We start from the raw sequence: 18836 nt of genomic DNA on the forward strand, positions 1-18836 counted from the left end.
CACCTGAGGGCTAATGGACTGGATCCTGGAACAGAAAAAGGACATATAAAAGCTGGTGAAATCCAAATAAAGTCTGGAATTTAGTTAGTAAGGAGCCAAGGTTAGTTTCTTAGTTGTGACAAATGAACCATACTAATGGAAGATGTTAAAAAGAGGGAAAGCTGGGAAGCGCGGTGAGGGGTGGACAGGAACTCCCTATGCTATCCCAATATTCCGTACTTTGCACAGTACTCTGTATTTTCTGTAAATATATTATACCAAAGTAAGTTCATTCAAAAATAAGCAACCAAAGGAAAACAAAAAAGCCAGTGTGAGAGTAACCAGTGTAGTAGGAATGGAATTTCCAGCTCTGGAGAACCCCGCAGAGCAGTTAGGCTGAAGCGAGTGCTCTTGGTAATAACTGACTGGAGAGAAGACTGGCCCAGGCACCGCAAATCTCTTACAGACTCCACTCCCTTCATTACCTGCACTGAAATACTCATCCTCGGAGAGGGCTGTCACTTCCGTATCCAGTGGGATGGGGTCACACAGCAGAATGTCTTTGCCCAAAACATCACACTCGTACCCATCATCAAAGAGCAATTTATACTTCCCAGCTCCGACATCACGAGTGATTTTCCCAGAGTAAAAATAGCCATTGGACGACCACTTGGCTACAACACGGAGCCCTACAAAGCTATTCCCTGGAGAGGAGGCATCTAAGCCATCAGAAGGACCAGCAGCAGCCTGGAAAGGAATCTCTGGAGAGTCACTTCGACGCAAAGCACCAGCACCCACGTCTGCTCGCCTGGTGGAGTCCGGCACTCGGGGCACAATACGGGTGAAGGATTTATCATCTGGTGACATGCTGGGTGAAATGTCCTCTATGCCCAAGGGGCCAGGAACAGCTGTTTCTCTAAAGAGAGATAAGAGATAGGAGGCAGCAGTTAGAATTAAGAAAAGTACTTATCTACCAGGTTTCCCACTCCTTTGTCCATGGGTCTTCCTCAGCCCGTTCTCGGAGGATCCCATCACAGGCATAAGCCTGCCCTGCCCACTCCCCAGTCAGTGCGTACCCCTCATGTCCCTCCTGACACCCCACATACTCTCTATTCCCCTCTCTTCTCTCTACTCCCTTTTTTTCTGAACAAGTCATAGACTAAGTGTATCTCACACTACCCGGGTACCTGGTTCCAGTGGTCCGAGAAGGCGGGCGGCCCCTTCGCCCGCGCCCACGAGGCGTGACTGGAGCCTTCCCTCCCTGTCTGATGCCAAGGCCTGCATCACCATCCTCCTCACACACTGGCGCCCCTGTCTGACTGACCCCTTTTCTAGGACTAGAGAATGAAGACAGGTTAGTCTGACAGCACCTGCTACTGGATCCTTTCTTCACAAAGTCTCCCCACAGCCCTTAAACTACATGCCAGGCCGACATGTGCTAGAACTCCAGGGCAGCAGGAAGCTGGTCTGCACACCCACCACCAAAAATATCAGCCAGGGAGTGGGAGTGTAGGATAAGAAGTAAAGGACATCCTCCTCTATGCAAGTCTGCTCCCTCCTGTGACAAAGCCTCCTACTGCTGCCCTCAAAAACAGCACACCCATTTCTGCCCTACCTTCTCTTCTACTTCAGGTTCTAGACACCTGCAGAGGATAACGAAAAGCTAGGAATGTGTCAAGTTGGGGTCACTACCCTTTTTGTACTCCCAACCAAAACACTTGTAGGCTACATAAAATGGGGATGGCAGCAGCATATGCCAGCATTCCCAAAGTCCCCGCACCTGTTTTTCTACATTTTCTTAGAAGTCCAGCTCCCACAGAGCTCCACCCTACCTCCCATGCAAAACCAAATAGGAGAGAACAAAAGGGGAGGAAGAGGATTTGAGTTATCCTAGTTGGGAGGATGGGGGGAATTCCCATGACTCCCTTTTTCCTGTGATATTAAAATGTCAGCAACCCTGCCCCTGCTGTAGCTCTCTCTCTCTGGAGACCCTGTCTGCACCTCAGTTTTCCTGGGCCTCCTCGGGAGCTGGGCAAGGCAAAATCTGCGGGTTCTGTCCCGCTGGTTTTCCCTTTGAGTGGTCCGGCTCCTCTCCCTGAGCTGCCACTGCTGTGCATGGCCGAGAGACTTGTCCCACTTGACGTGCGATGTAAGCTGGACGCCTTGGAGGAGAAGGAGCTGATATCCCCCAGGTCACCTGAGGAGCCCCCAGTCTGTGAAGGGGAAACTTCGGTTTCACATTCCTGACACTCTACAATTGGCTCCTCAGTCTCCTGCAAGAAAGAAATGGATACGATAGCTAGAAGAAGCCACAATGACATCATGCTAATGTGGAGGTTGAAAAATCCTAGAGATGGATGGAAATTTCAATTCAGAAAGCTAGGAATCAGGAGACTTTCTGGAATAATGGAAAAGTTCTATATCTCGTTCTGAGTAGTGGTTATATACCGTTAATTGTGAAAAGCCACCGAACTGAACATTCGAGACATGAGCATTCTATAGGGAATATATTATTATAGCTTAAATAAAAAATAAATGTGGTACTGGGTTGGAAAGAAAGAGACCTCTATTATAAGCTAATAAGTTAAATTATTTTTTTACTCGACAAGTTCACAACCTTTGGCTACCGAGAAAACAGTAAGGATTCTAATCCAGACAACAGAGGCAATTTTCTGTCTGGGAGAAGAGAGGTAGGAGGAAGGAAGGTTAGATGAGAAAAATGAGTGGTTAGGAGCCCTTCTGGTTTTTTGATCAGTGGTGGATAAAATTACATGTTTTTTGAAATTTACATTACTTTTCCATATATGATAAAGGAAATAGAAAATTATAGGCAAAAATAGGCTAAAAATGGTGTTACTGTTTAGAAAAATGAAAACCAAAAAGGTAATAAAACATATAAGGTTGCAGTATCACAGAAGACAGGAATGTCAAACTGACTTTATCTCATATGCTTACTTTGATGGACTGGTATCTGGAGCTCAGTTTTAAGCAGCCTTTGGGGGCTAATTCCCAGGCTTTTACGAAAGGTTCTGGGACTAATCGGCAATGTCCTCTCTGGGCGCACGACTGAGAATTACAGCCCAGGTGCTACACATTTGCCTACTGCTCTAGACTGCTCATGCATTACTGTGCGAATCGTCAGAGAAGATACAGAGACACGTAAGACAGATTCTCCTTCCTCAGAGCTTATAGTCTCTCTGGGCATACAGTATGCAATGCATGCACATTTAAATAATGCTATGAGAAAATTAAATGATTATTTTTGACCACTCCTTTCTTGAAAATCTCTCCCTTGGAATCTACAAAGTCACTTTTACTTTCACTCCACCTCTCGGGCTACTTCTGTATGTGCTTGTTTTGGAGTTCCTCTTTCTTGGTCTGATTCTTTAGAAATAGTATTTCACAGGACTGTTCTCGTTCCTTTTCTCACTCTACCGTGCTTTCCCTGGCCAGTCTTACCAGACTCATCCCTGCCTGTCTACCAACAACACAACGATGACTCAGCTCCAAACTCACAGAGGCAAATACCTAAGAAACTCTTCCCTTTGGATCTAGTACTAAGGACACCTGAAACTTAACCCATCCAAACACAATGTCCTCCTCTCTCCCATTTCCTTGCCTTCAGTGAATGAATCCTGGATATGCCCAGTGCATCTCACATCCCCTAATCTGACCTTTCCCACATACAAATCTGAGCACATCACGCTTTTCTCCAAAATTCTTTCAAGGCTCTTCATCACACCAACGATAAAAACCGCACATCACGCTTTTCTCCAAAATTCTTTCAAGGCTCTTCATCACACCAACGATAAAAACCTGAACTCTTCTCTAGGTATACAAAGCCCTTACGCTGTGGGCCTTTACCAACCCCAATGGCATCCTCTACCATTCCCTACCCTACTGTTGGTGTCCTATTGAGCTTCTAAATATTCATTAAGCATATCACGCTATCTACATATTTACACGACATTTCATTCGGCCTGTAACGTCCTTCCCCCCCCCCCCCCAATGTCATCTGCCACCATGTTTGAGCGCCACATCTTCTGTGAAGTCTTTAGCCCCCTTCAGGTGAGCTGGTAGGTTCTGGGAGTCCCCTCTTTCTAACACATCTTTCCACCCTCCACAGCAGCAACCAACAAGTTTTGGATTTGCTGCATGCCAAGTATAACCTCTAAGAGAATGGGAGTCTTTATTTATCTTCACAGTCCCAGGGCCTGCCACGGTGCTAGGAGCACAGTAAAAAAGAAGCTGCTGGTAAATAAACGAATAAAATTTCTGAAAGATAACAACCAAAGGATACTAGATATGAGGGAAGTTAAGTTCTCAGAATCCTCTGACCTCGACCTTCACACATCTTTTTTGCTGCCTACCAACTAGACTATTCATGCCTGTGTGCTCTTTACTTTCTGTCTCTGTCTGTCCCTTTATTCACCAAGCTTTCTATATGGAATACCCTTCCCCCTTATCTCCCAACATCTAAAACCTTCAGTGTCCCACTCACATACTTTCAAGACCTCATCCAGAAAGACTTTATCAAAATTCCCTTCAAACGAGCTGCTTCGTCATCGAACTACCATATGCGTCACACATCACTCTTGCAGACATCATTTTCACTCTTGAAAGGGAGCATAACGTAGTGGTTAAGAATGCAGGCTCTGGGTCTAGACTGTGTGGGACGAGTTCCAGTTCCTCTGTTTCTTAGCTATGTAACCTAAAGTAGGTTATTTTAACTTGCTATGCCTCCATTTCTTCATCTAGAAAATGGGATAACAGCATCTACTTCACAGCTTAGCTGTGAGGATTAAGTAAGTTAAATCACTTAAAGTCCTTACATAGTGCCTGGCACATAATTAGTACTCCAAAAATGTTAGCTGCTATTATTACCGTAATTATGGCAGCATTTCCCAAACTATGTTCCACAGGGGTATAAGTACTATCTTAAAAAATGTTCAATTGTCAAATAAGTTTGGTAACTTCTGTATTAAACAAAACAGACATCTTTAATAAAGGACTTCTTAGAGCCTTTAATGTAATATACACTGTGAATTTTCACGGGGGATGGGAGGTATTACAGCTTTTGGTGTTTCTCAAACTTTGACCATGGAACATTTTTTTTCCCCTCAGAGTATCTAAAAGACCTGCTGTTTCTGGAAATATACTTTAGAAAAACACCACATCGGATGCCTGAGAGGCTCAGTAACTTATCAGGTTAAGTGTCTGCCTGAGGCTCGGGTCATGATCCGGGGGTTCTGGGATCGAGCCCTGCATCAGGCTCCTTGCTCTGCGGAGCAGTCTGCTTCTCCCTCTCCCTCTGCCTGCCGCTTGTGTTCTCTCTAATAAATAAATAAATAAAATCTTAAAAAAAAAAAAAAAAAACCAGAAAGCACCATATTAAGAAAAAAAAAAAAACAGAAAGCAACATATCAAATAGTAAGTAATATGTTAGAGTATAACATTTTAGATTACAACAGTTACAAAAACTGTTCATGAAAGCAAATTGCTTTTCTAAAGCTACTTTTAAGTTCCCAATTTTCCCAAAATAGTAGTAACACTGAAAAAAATTCCACAATCATAAAATTGAAGATGAATTAACATCTGGGATCTTGGTGTACAATAAATAAAGAATACAAGACAATTTCTCAAACTGATGTCAAATGCTTTCTGACAAGAGGGCCACAATGGCCCATTAATGAAGAACAGCAATAATGTGTTCCATTTAATAAACTACATACCAGAGTTTAATTCTCCCTGAGCTCAACTTCCTGTATGGCTAGCTGACAGATTTTTTAAAAAGTGCCGGAATAAAAGAAGGAAAGTAAGTTGCTGTGCCTCTTATCAATTAATAAAATGGTTCCCAGAAATTAACGTATGTACCAAGAATGTTGCCACATCTTTAATTCTAAAAATCTAATTTCAGCCAGTTATGAGATCTAAACAAAGGCAGCATATAACACTGTCCAATATAACAATGAATACATGCCAATGTTTTGCCAACACTGGGAATAAGTCCACATGAGCCCTACTAAGAAATAAAGGTGCATCTCCTCCCAGCAGGTCTACAGCCACAGATGGAAGGAAACTAAGAAAGGACACAACGAGTAAACATAAACACGAGTGAGAAAACAGTGAGAAACAGTAAGAAAACACACGGAGTAAATCAGGGAGTGCTAAACCTCAAGAGTTTCCAAGGATTAAAAATAATACATAAAATATATTTATACATGACGGATTTACAGGAGTCATCAATCTGTTCTTTACAAAAACTGAAACCATGATGGGACTGGTTAAACAAATGGCCAAAGGTCAAACAGTAAACCCATGGCTGGGAAAACAGAAAATTCAAGACTCCCCTCTTACCAAGTTCTTACATATTTCTAACAAGATGAAGGAAAACAAGCTAGCGGCACAAGAAAGGTGGGCAGGGGTGGAAGTGGAGAGCCAGGGAAATCTTGCTACTGAAAGAAATTTGCCACATAGACCCAAAGTGTATTACCTCAGTTACTTTTCTCTCTACTTCTGTTCCATCCACATAATACACATCTGTGATGACACGGGTGACAAGTGTGCGAACCTCACGGATTGTTCTCATGTGGCGATGCAACACATGGCCATGCGGGGGCTGAGGCATATCAAACTCTTCCTCTCCCTGTGACAGGAAATAGAGAACACAAGCATGGGTCTCACTGCAAAATGGAAGAATCATAAATCAACTTCTTCATGATGAGCACTGCTCAGATGTTCCATGAATCTAGTGTGATGAAATTTTCCCGTTGTTTTGTTTTCTACTCACCTATACGTAAGAACAGGGATGGACCAGCTATATAGCCAGAGGCTAGAAGAGTAACAGTTTATCACTTAAAATGACCTGTTTCTCTCTAAATCAAAATCATAACATCTACCACTTATAGCTAGGATATTTAAGTGAAATTCTGACCCCCTAAAAGTACTTTTTAGGTTATAATCCTTCTGATTTTGATGCTGACTTGTCAATCAGTATACAAACTTACACTTGCAACATCTCTTTCAATAAAAGGAAGGCATTCTTTAGAACTTTATATAAAAACAGAGTAATCTATTAATCTCAGTGCAGTCTGTTTTTCCCGCATTAGTAACCAAAACTATAGTTTATTTATGCCTACAAGATAACAGATTTCTCTCAGAATTAAATATGAAATATTTAATCTATTTCAAATCATAGATTATAACTTAAGAGCCATGCTAGTGTCCAAGAACAGAAAACATTAGTAAATTAGGATTTTGTATTTACTTGTACCATAAAGAATAATCAGTTAAATAACTTAAATAAACCCTACGTTTTTATGCCAACTGTTACATACATGTTTTCTCATAACACATCTACCACATTTAACAGTGTCCATGCCCTACCCTCCTACCCGAGTAGCTCTGTAATTCTGAGGAGAGAATGTACACTTAATTCTCCCACGTTACTTCCCCACAGTAGACTGATTTTTCTTTCAGCAGTCAGTGTCAAGGTATCCAAGTCTTTCCAAAGAACTATATATACCACTGCAATGATGATGACCCTGGGTTTTTACTGACCAATATGGCAGTAATTTACCTAAAACTTTCAGTAATTTTCCTGAACAATTCCCACTCCAACTCCATCTAAGGGATAAAGTACCTACTAAAATGCATTACCTAAATTATGTGGATATAAATAAAATAAAAAGCACAGAAACGTAAATCAACCAATTTCTTAAAACACTTTAGTATATACAACTCTGGTTAAGGAGTGGTCAGAGCACTGGTCTGTCACCTCAATTACCAGGGCACCCCTGTATCAGAACCATGACAGCCTAGACCTCCTGCCTGCACACACAGAGAGCCAGGCCCTGCATCACAGTCCTAAAGGTTTCAGGGACACATAAACACTCCTTGTATTCAGATTTCTCAAGACTTCCTGCATTCTTCCACTACAACAGCCAGACAAATGATCACTTCAAGAGAGACACTCAAATAAACACATCTGACAGAATAAGAAAGGAGAGAAAGGAAAGGGGGCAGATAAAAAGAAAGCTATGCTTACTCTCTCTCCAAATAGTCTTCTGAAACAGGTCTCTGTAAAGATAAATAACTTGAGGATCTTATCATTATAAAAGATAACAAAATGAAAACAAAACCAAACTTTCCCTTCATTAAGCCTGGCTCCAGGTGTACAGGATACAGAAGTGAAATTTTAAGGAATGTCAAAGGAAGGCTGCCTATGCTTTTCTCCAGGACTGGCCTGAGTCCTACCCAGAATGCAGTGGATACGAAAACACTAGCACTTGGAAAACCTCCACAGAGCCTTCCTCATTTTTCAACATTCTTCAAAACACAGTAGAGCACTGCCGATTTCTGCTACTGTACCCACCACCCCGTCTGTAATTTTTTATTGTAGTAAAATATACATAAAATTTACCAGTGTAACCATTTTTAAGCATATAGTTTGTGACATTAAGTACATTCACACTGTTGTGCAAACATCACCATATCCACTTCCAGAACTTCTCATCTTTCCCAAGTGAAACTGTACCTATTCATCACCTAGATTTTTCTACCATCTTTCTCAGCAGGAGCAAATATGTTATTTCACTCTGTATGACAAGCAGCACAGTATCAGCAGTGGTATTGTTAATAGCAGGATTTAAAATAATCCTCATCGATAGGTAGCAGCAGTAACCAACATATACTGGGCATTTACTATGTGCCAGGCATAGCGCTAAGGGCTTTGCATGCATTATCTCACTTAATCCTCACAATATCCCAGATGGAAGTGGTCTGACTCCAAAGCCTAGGCCTTACTACTCCGGCTCGCTGGCTCCTGCTTATCATCATAATGATAGGAGCAGAGATTTCCCTACTCTACAGAGAAAGAAAAGAAGATATAATCTAGTGGCTTCAACAAGATTGCTATCTTGAGGATCAAGTTTAACTCTTTTTATAAAGGCAGAGAAACCAAATTATGTGGCAGAATGTAAACACTTTAAGGGTAAAAACAAGTGCAAAACAGGGTCTGACCTACTATAAACCCTATCTTCAAAGAGCTATGCTATTTTTAATCCATACAAACTGATAGTCTTAGGTCTCATAGACTGTTACCTTAAAAGGCTAATGATATAACCATAGTTTCTGGAGTTCCTGGAGAGGGATGGATAAACAGAACAAGACTACAAAGGCCATGATTAATAAACAGAAAAGCAACATAGCATAATGAAAAGAATACCGATTCTGAAGTCAGATATGCTGAGTTCAAATTCCAGTTCTGCCACCTACTGATGGCAAAATCTTGGCAAGTTACTTAACCTCTCTTCAGCTCGGTTTCTTTACCTGTGAAATGGGAATAATAATACCAACCTCATGGGTTGTCTTGAGCACAATGCTGATACACTTTAGGTGTTCAATAAAGAGGAACTATATTATTTTATTTTTATAAAACAAATAACTTGGACAATTAGAACAAGAGGCACATCACTAATGAAGCTAGGATTCCTAGGCAGACTCCAAGTGAAGACAGTCTACAAGAGCAACTGAAAAAGGCAATTTAACCACTATTAGTAACTTCCAAATTTTCCCTACCATGGAACCCAGCTGCCACCTGATGAAATTTTATGAATTTCCTCTTACTTGTTAACACATACACTTCTACCATCACTTCTTACGCACTCAATTTTTACTACTACCTAAACTTCCCTACTCTATTCCCAAGAACCCCTTACTCCTCCAACCCCAATCCTTCTCCCATTACATCTAGCTGTAGCCTCTTTCTGCAGTCCTAGTCTCCCGAGCACTTCCCCCCTCCTGTCTATTCTCTTACTGTTCTAATAGTGTGCCACAGTACACTACACACCCAGTATCCTTCATGCTTCTCTATCCCTTCTCCTCTGCTTTGTACTCTCTCAAGTTCCTAGGAACCCTGGTGAAATAGACTTGGGAGGGAAGAAATGAGCTCTGATGCTTGTAAGGAAGGATGAAAAATGGTGGCAGAAAAGATTAAATGTAGAAGAATATTATAGGACCCAGACTATATTCCTGGCTTTCTTTTCCAGTGAAGACCTACTTGACGAACTCCAACACTATTTCATTTTCACTAAAAGGCTATCTTATTGGCTATGGCTACCCATAATTTTCACTACCCTATCTCTGTCCCGGAAAAACTGTTTTTGTTTTTAATGACTGGTCTGTACAAAACTCTTTTAAGAATTATCGTTAGGTACAAGTACCACAACTTAAATTCTTCAGGAATCCATAAATCAAAAACAGGGCCCCTGAGATACCCTATACATTCTCTCACCTGGCTGTGGAGTGACTCCGTATCATCCCCAGGAGCACTGACTGGTTTTTCACCACTCCCCCTCTCAGTCTGAACTGTGGCATCTTGTTTTCCAGAATGCTGGTCTACCGTACTGGTCCCCTGTTCACACACATTCTTTACAGTCTGGGTTGCTGCTGAAACTGTTTCTGGGACCCATAAGGAACGCTCTATGGTCTGGATTCCTATGTTATTTTGGCTGGGCCTTTCAATCAAGGCATTACTAGGTTTTTCCTGATTGGTATTCTGGCCTTCTTTCTGGCCTTTTAGCACATCTGTCTCCATTGCTTCCCCTTGAGGACTGGATGGCCCCTGTGTGGCCACCTGCTGGGAGACAGGAGAAGGCGGGTCTTTGACAGGACAACTCGGCTTCACAGACTGTTGACTCTTCCTGGCCCTCTGTTCACCTTCTAATTTTTCCTTCTCTTCTTCATCTTGAGTACTTGGAAAACTGAGGGAGTTCCCCCTAAAAATCAACCACAGAAAGAAACCATGTCAAGTAAGCAAGTGTGAATGTGTGTGTACTGGCAAGAGGAACTGTAATTTGACAATTTGAGAAATGTGGGGAAGGGAGAAAATAAGGTGAGCATATCATCTTACAAAGTTCTTCAACATAATTTCACTTTTTTTTTTAAAGATTTCTTTCTTTTAGAGAGAGCGAGCGAGTGAGCAAGACAGAGACAGTGTGGTGGGGAGGGTCAAAGGGAGAGGGAGAGTGTCTCAAGCAGACTCCGTGCTGAGCCTGACTCCAGACTGGATCTCCCCACCCTGAGATCACAACTTAAACAGAAACCAAGAGTCAGATGCTCAACCAACTGCACCACCCCGACGGCCCAACATAACTTCACTCTTGAAAACATAATGGTACACAGGACTATCCCACCATGATAAAACAGTCATAAACTTTCTTCCCATCGCTAGTTATGAACTCTGAAATCTGACACAAGAAAATAAGGTAAACAAAAAGATGTAAGTCAAGTCAATGACTTACTGAAGTCAAGTCAATGAAGGCAGTTTAGGGATCTACTTCAAAAAAGCTCAATTAGGTCAAGGTGTCTTATTTGGTTTTTATTGGTTCTCACATTCTTTAAATGACGCCCAGCATTCTAGATTCTTTTCATTACCCCCTAACCCAACCAATAATTTTAGGAAAAGAAACTTCATCTATACAGGATAGAGTTACAGGTGAGATTCTAACTTTGCTAGCTCTACTGGTATATCTCACAACTACCAATTCAGAATGACTTGGTTCCTCAAAGATAGTCCTCAAGACACAGCCTACTTCTTTTCATTAGAATTCCCATTTGGCTATCAGTGATTTATTCACTTATACCACAAGCATTTGATTAATGTCTCCTACAAACTAGATACCACAAAGTCCTGAGGTGCCTAGGGGCTTTCTTAGATGTTCTTAACCAGAAAAAAAAGGCCCAGATGAACTCCAAATGTGGTTCCACAGAAACTTGACATTCACGTCTTATTCATCTCTACTTCAAACACCGAACACAGAGCTTATTATACAGTAAGTGCTTAAAATGTACTACAGACAAAAGAATTAATGTTCTCTCCATTGAGAGACTGAGTAACTGCAAAAATCCACTCTCAGATTAAGTAAACTAATTGTGTAAGTAGCAAATTCATGTAGAAAATGCCTATAAACTTTTAACTTTTTGGTAAATTACAAATTCAGTGAGTCAATACACTACAAACAAAGCTAGAAACTAATGCATTTTAGGCTACATTAAATGCATAGTAGCCAGAATAAAGATAAAAGGAATCCATTCTGAACTGACCATGGTACGACCAAATCTGGATCTGTTTCAGTTTGGAGTATCATAGTTTATAAGGCATAAACTGAGATACACCTAGAAGAGAACAGCCAGGATGATCAAGGATCTAGAAACCATGTCATACCTTGCTGAAAGTATTTGGCCAGAGAAAGATGGAACTAAAAGCTGTCTCCAATCTGGGAGGAGCTCTCACTCACCCCTTAAGAGCTGAGCTGACAAATGCAGGCAGAAAAAAGGAAACATGAAGAGCTCTTTGAGAAATGCCCTGCTCTCAATCTTGAACAAGAAAAAGAAAAGGAGGGGCGCCTGGGTGGCACAGCGGTTAAGCATCTGCCTTCGGCTCAGGGCGTGATCCCGGCGTTCTGGGATCGAGCCCCACATCAGGCTCCTCTGCTGGGAGCCTGCTTCTTCCTCTCCCACTCCCCCTGCTTGTGTTCCCTCTCTCGCTGGCTGTCTCTATCTCTGTCGAATAAATAAATAAAATCTTAAAAAAAAAAAAAAAAGAAAAAGAAAAGAAGTTTCTGAAATGTCTATCTTATTGAGCTCAGCTTACCAAATCAGGAGATTAAAGAGAGATTTAGAACAGAGGCATAGCCAAAGAGAGCCTGGTAAAAATTTGGTGGTCATAGCTTGAGACCCGTCAGGAACCTCAAATGAATAAGGATATATAACACAATAAAGAACAGGTAAGAAGAGTAAGACCACCGGGAGACAGATGAGTAAAACCTACCTCTGATGAAGTCGTAAGTGACCATATATATAAATTACTTAGCACAGGGCTAGGTACACAGCAGATAATCAATACTAACTGCATAAAAACAAAGCAATTAAGAAGGCTCAATTCATCTTTTCTATGACCTGAACACTCATGCTTGAATCTTTCAGACAGCTAACTTATCAACAGCTGAATAATGAAAGTCAAAAGCTAGAAGGAACAGGACTTGATTAGCTACTTGAAGAATTCAATTACCACTGTTTCCCACCCTTAAAGAAGCCTACCACGTTTTACAGAAGCTGTTTATTTAGAGTAGAACTTCTGAATAGAGGGACACCTGGGTGGCTCCCTCCGTTAAGGGTCTTGGCTCAGGTCATGATCCCAGGGTCTGGGGATTAAGTCCCTCATCAGGCTCCTTGCTCAGCAGGAAGCCTGCTTCTCCCTCTCTGCCCGCTGCACCCCCTTGTAAGAATGTGACCTGGGCTATTTGATTCTCAAGAATACCAACAAGCTCACATTTAATAATCAGAATATTAATAAAAACACTGACATGTTTCCTCTCAATATTTATGTCAATAAAAAACATTAAAATTATGCTGCAAATAACATTAAGAATATACCCACGGACAAAACTTTACAAAATCAATGAACACCACCTAATAATGAAAATACAAGCTTATTTCCATTGCCATTAGTTATTTCCCTAGACTAAATATTAAGAATTATATGTCCCAAACAAGATATTCTAATTATTTAAATAGAGGAAAAAAATGTAACTCAAAATTTTTTTTGTTTCAGAGCTGTTCTAAGAGGTTATAGAGTAAAGAAATCACGGGCAAATCTTAATTCCATCAAGTACGACAAACCTTAAATATGGGGTGAACATCTCAGTTTTGCCCTATGGGAAACTAAAGAAAAATTAAAAGTCTTGTTAAAAGCAAACATTTCCAAAACTAGGCGTCATCTTAAAAATACAGAATGATAGTTTTTTTTAAAGAATGTATTTTCATAAATTTATGAAGACTGAATCATTTCAAATTGATAGAACAGGCAATCAAGACAAATATCTGTTTCTATATTAAACAAAATTTCTCATGATATCTCATTTATAAATCCATCTAGAATATGTCACAGTCCCTCAGATAAAAATGTAAGTTCAAGTTCACAAAATGGTAGCAACGTACATTCGAGATTTTGGTACCAACCATTCTGTAAATCAATACAGCTCAAAAGAGGCTATAAAAACAATGCTCACCTGATGGGCGCAGAGGGAGGATCCTGACTTCGAGCCTCGTCGTCATCTTGTTGGGCTTCACAAACACAGCTAAACACAGACACAGTCTTCGGAGGACTAAGATAATAAATTAAAGCAATATACTGTGTTAGTTCTGAAAGGAGATTATTCTTTTTCGGCACAAAGGGAATAAAGTCCTTGCTCTGCATCCCAAACCACCTTATACCAAAATACCCTTCATACTTGTCTCACATTAGCACAATTAAAACTCCCAAGGAAGATTCACAGGAAGTAAGATGGACAGAGGACTATATCAAACACCATAAAGATGCATCAGCAAAGTCCAAACTTCAGTACTCTACCGTACAAACAACTCAGTTTCTTCAACAAATAAATTGCTAGGGAAAAAATGGGGGGGTGGGGGAAGGAGATCCTTATAGATTAATAGAAATTTTAACTTGAGACATAATCAGATTTGATGAGACAGATCAAATCAAATTTTAACTTAAGAGACATAATGTGTGGACTTTGTCTGGATCTTGATTCAACCAAAGTATAAAAAACCTTTTATGAGGCAATCTGAGAAACCTGAACACTGAATATTTTTTTTTCAACACTGAATATTTGATGACATTAAGGAATCACTGCCAATTTTAAAAGTATGATCACAGCACTGTGGTCAAGTTCAAAATAAAAAGCTTTATCTTTTAGAAATAACACTGAGATATTTATAGATAAAATGAGATAACGCTGGAATCAGCTTCAAAGTAATCCAGTGGGGGAGAATGTGCCGGTAGTATTTATAAATGAATCAAAACTGACAAGGATTTGGTAATTTCTGACACTGGGTGATGAATACGTGGTGGTGCATTATCCTATTCTTTCTACTTTCGTACATACTTGAAACCTTCAATAATGAAATGTTTAACAGAAAAAGAAAATAACGGCAAGTAATCTGAACAGAGCCCAGATACAGATGACACTTTAAAACAGTGCTACTGCTTCACCCAAATGCAAAAGAAGCAATGATCATTTAAAATATTCAAGCACAGCTTACTTTGTATGATTTCTTACGGTGAACCCAACTGTAAGGTGAATAGTCAAAGATTTTTAAAATCTAGATTCTCATATACACATTTTACCTAACGACACCAATGAATTTCGTCTCATTCCGTGACTCCCCAATCCAACCATCCACCCTCGAGTTTTACCCTTATTTTTCATCCCTACATTTGGCACAAAAGGTTCAACAGCACATTGTTCCCTCCTTATGTGCACATGTACAAACTAATAACAAGTTATATCTGGTATACCATTATGTTAAAACCAAAGAGATCAAGAGTATACTCCATTTTCTTCAAGTTATAAGAAGACATAACATTAAAGAGTCTTTAACTGAGTAAGGACCCTAAACTGCTTATCTTTCAGATTAAATATGCAAGAGCCCAAATAACAACCATCTCTACAATAGAACTGATCAAAGGATTTACACATGGGTCAGAAACTTGCAAATGAGGGTCAAATTTAGTCCACAGACATGTTTTATTTGACCCAACAAGCAAAAAATTTTATTTTTAAAAATCCAGCTTTCTCTTTCAAAACGTAAAGGTCTGGCAACAGTAAGTTTGCATTCTTGCACGGTAATAACCAGCTGTAGTTGAACAGGGCACATGTTCAAATGGGACACACGTTCAGCTGGCCATCATCCTTAATACTCTGTGCTCTGGCACCTGGCCTGCTTTACTTATTTACTGTACTTGCCAAGCCCAATTTAAGAATCCTCACCTTTATTTCATCAAGGGCTGCTGCTGGATGACTCATGCCATAAACCAATGAAACACTTCTACTCTCACAGCCACCAGATGGCAAAGCTTACCACAAGAGCCTCAGGACGGGGTCAAACTCAACCTCAAAGCATTACAGCATTCATGACAAAGCAAAAATAACAGTTCAACACAGTAGTTAAGCTGGCAGGCAGAAGACAAAATGGCCTGAGGTTGCAGCTGAGTCAGGAATCTTTGAAGGAACAAGGTCTAAGGCGATCTCTTGTTAAACCTTTTATGACCTTACCAACAGCAGCAATAATCTCAGTCTCACCAACAGAGAAAGAAAAAAGGACACTCCCACATGAACAAAAGGGAGAAAGAGAAACACCTTTAAATATCTTAGTTCTAAGTATAGTAAAAGCTTTATTAGACTGAAAGTATTAGTAAGACAGCCTACATTAGATTCAACACATGGCTAAATCCTCTATATGCTGGAGTTTCATTTTAAGTTTTGTCCTCTATTGATAAATCATCTTCTCCTTATTACCAGAGTGGCTTTGTATATTAAACTCCTCTAAATAGCAACCAGCTCTGGTTACCTGGCAACAGCCTCAGCAACAGCAGTAGATCCATTTTTTCTTTCGCCAGTTGCAGGCTCTGAATAAAAACAAAACAAGGACAGAAAGGAAAGAGAAACAGAATTTTCAGTCAGTACCATACCTAAAAACCTGCTCTACTAATAACTGCAACAAGTAACAAAAAGAGGTAAGAATAATTGAACACAAAGGTTTCTTAACATTTAATGGTACAAGTTTTTCTCACCTGCACCAAATCAATTTTCTTTCAAACTTCCTACAGACAACAGTTTGTCCAGCAATACACTATAATGAATTACTAAACAGTAACATGTAAAAATGAAAATTAAACTCCTCCTGAATCAATTCATCTCTTCTCACACAAGATGTATAAAATTTATGTAAGAAAATACAAAATTTAAAATAACAAAAAAAACTTTAATAAAAAGTTATGCAAAAAAGTCTTAAATTGATGCACAAAATTTTTTTTGATGCACAAATTTTAAATAGTGTGCAGTTTTAAGAGAACCCACACACAGACAGTACTCAAGTTCTTCCCAAAGTGCCTTTGGGACAGATACTCAAAAAACAAAACACATCTTCAAGAAAGAATCTCTAGCAAAGAATTAAGGGTAATACTGAAAAGAATCCCATATCTTCGAAGCAATGTCACTAATACCAAAGGATTAAAATTTGTTCACTTACAATTTATTCCAGCCTTAGAGAAAATAACAAATATTTTTAAACATTTCTAAAGCATTTATGACCTGACGTAATCTAAACATGGTGGCAGTTAAATGTTAGCAGTTAGAGCCCTGGCTCTGAAACAGAAACCTGGCTCAGGCCCTGGCTCCAGCATTTAGTAGTCCAACCTGGGAATAAACTCCATCTTCTGAGTCAGTTTCCTCATCTATAAGACAGAAATAAAACAGAACCAACCTCACAGGTTTCTTGTGAGGATGAAATGAGTAAAACTGTGAGTACAGTGCCTGCCTGATACAGTGCTCCTAGCATCAAGAAGGGTAGTAATATCATCCAGAACGTTAGCTCCAATTAAGGTCTTCCCAATTGTCATTTCAAATCTAAAGATTCAATTTTTTAAAAAAAAGGGGGGGGGTGGGGGGAAGAAGCGCCTGGCTGGCTCAGTCAGTAGAACACGTGACTCTTGATCTCAGGGTTGTGAGTTCGAGCTCCACCTTCAATGTAGAAATTACTTAAGAATAAAATCATAAAAAAATAAATATAAAGGTTCAAGACTACCACATACTCTTTTGATAGGACCTACTTGATTTCAGATATAATAAAAATGGAAACATATAATACTTTAATTTCTATTGAGTGTAAGATTGAAATTAGTAAGCACTGAAAAGCAGAAGAGCATTGTAATTTGGACCCAGACTTCTGGCTCTTGAAACTACTTTACTGTGATTTAATTTTTTAAAAAGATTTATATGTTTGGGGGGGAGGGGAGTGAGTGTGTGTGCACAGGATGTGGGGGGGGTAGGGGCAAAAGAAGAACGGGAGAGAGAATCTCCAGCAGACTCCCCACTGAGCACATAGCCCAATACGGAGCTCAATGCCACAACCCTGACACCATGATCTAATTGAAATCAGAGAGTTGGACACTTAACTGACGACTACCATGATGCCCCATTTCTGTTTTGTTCTTTTTTTTTTATAGAGTTTATTTATTTTATTTAGGAATCTCTACATGGAGCTCGAACCCACAACCAAAGCAGGCCTTGAACTTACGACCCCTAGATGAAGAGTCACATGCTCTTCTAACTGAACCAGCCAGGCACTCCTGGTTCTTAAAACTACTTTGAATTCAGGCTATTCCATTTATTAGGTGTTTGACTCTAGGAAAGGTGCTCAGTCTTCCCACGCCTCAGTTTCCTCAACTATAAAACGAGGATAATAACAGGACCTATTTCACGGGTTTGTTGTGAGATTTACTGAGCTGTACATGTAAAATTCCTGGCATATCGTAAGATCTCAAAGTATATTAGCTAAAATTTCTTTTCTTTGGTCTCCAGAGAATGAGAGGCCCTTCGTATTCAAGTCCACCCATTCTACCCATAGTCTTTGAAAGCTTCTTTTCCCAATGCCTTCATGGTTTTGATCCATCAACTGTTTTCCTTATTCCCTCATTTTTAACCCATCTCTCTTTTGGAGAACTTCTTCCAGTCTATAAATCTTGTTAGGCCTTTATGCTTAGGCATAAAAATGAAAAAAATCTCCTCCAATCCTGAATTTCTAAATTGGCGTATTTTTTCTTCCTTCCTCATATAAACTTCTCAAAAGTAGAATACATTTGCTACCTCTTCTCCCCATCAATCCTCAGTTACCTTCAGGATAGCGCCCACCCAAAGCACCATACTAAAATAGTTCTCGCTAGAGCCACCAAATGGATCCTGATCGCCAAATCCAACGTACATTTTCAGATATACCTTATCAGACCCTCA

General features: G+C 40.0%; 1 protein-coding gene across 7 annotated transcripts in view; it reads right to left on the bottom strand.

The window, feature by feature from the left end:
* Positions 1 to 18836, bottom strand: part of TP53BP1 (tumor protein p53 binding protein 1) — an 87341-nt gene that overhangs the window by 10859 nt on the left and 57646 nt on the right. For 6 of the 7 annotated variants that reach the window (XM_087859238.1, XM_045771896.2, XM_045771889.2 and 3 more), the window contains 7 exons: positions 16396 to 16453; positions 14052 to 14147; positions 10274 to 10757; positions 6473 to 6625; positions 1981 to 2252; positions 1167 to 1316; positions 465 to 895 (listed from right to left, as the gene is read on the bottom strand). In XM_087859238.1, coding sequence (XP_087715364.1) covers positions 465 to 895; positions 1167 to 1316; positions 1981 to 2252; positions 6473 to 6625; positions 10274 to 10757; positions 14052 to 14147; positions 16396 to 16453 — 1644 coding nt within the window. The remainder of the gene's footprint in view (positions 1 to 464; positions 896 to 1166; positions 1317 to 1980; positions 2253 to 6472; positions 6626 to 10273; positions 10758 to 14051; positions 14148 to 16395; positions 16454 to 18836) is intronic. The other variant, XM_045771905.2, reaches the window with a different exon arrangement.

Source organism: Ursus americanus, chromosome 36 (assembly GCF_024610735.1).
Source record: "Ursus americanus isolate L20-20 chromosome 36, mUrsAme1.1.p, whole genome shotgun sequence".
NCBI classification, from domain to species: Eukaryota; Metazoa; Chordata; class Mammalia; order Carnivora; family Ursidae; genus Ursus; species Ursus americanus.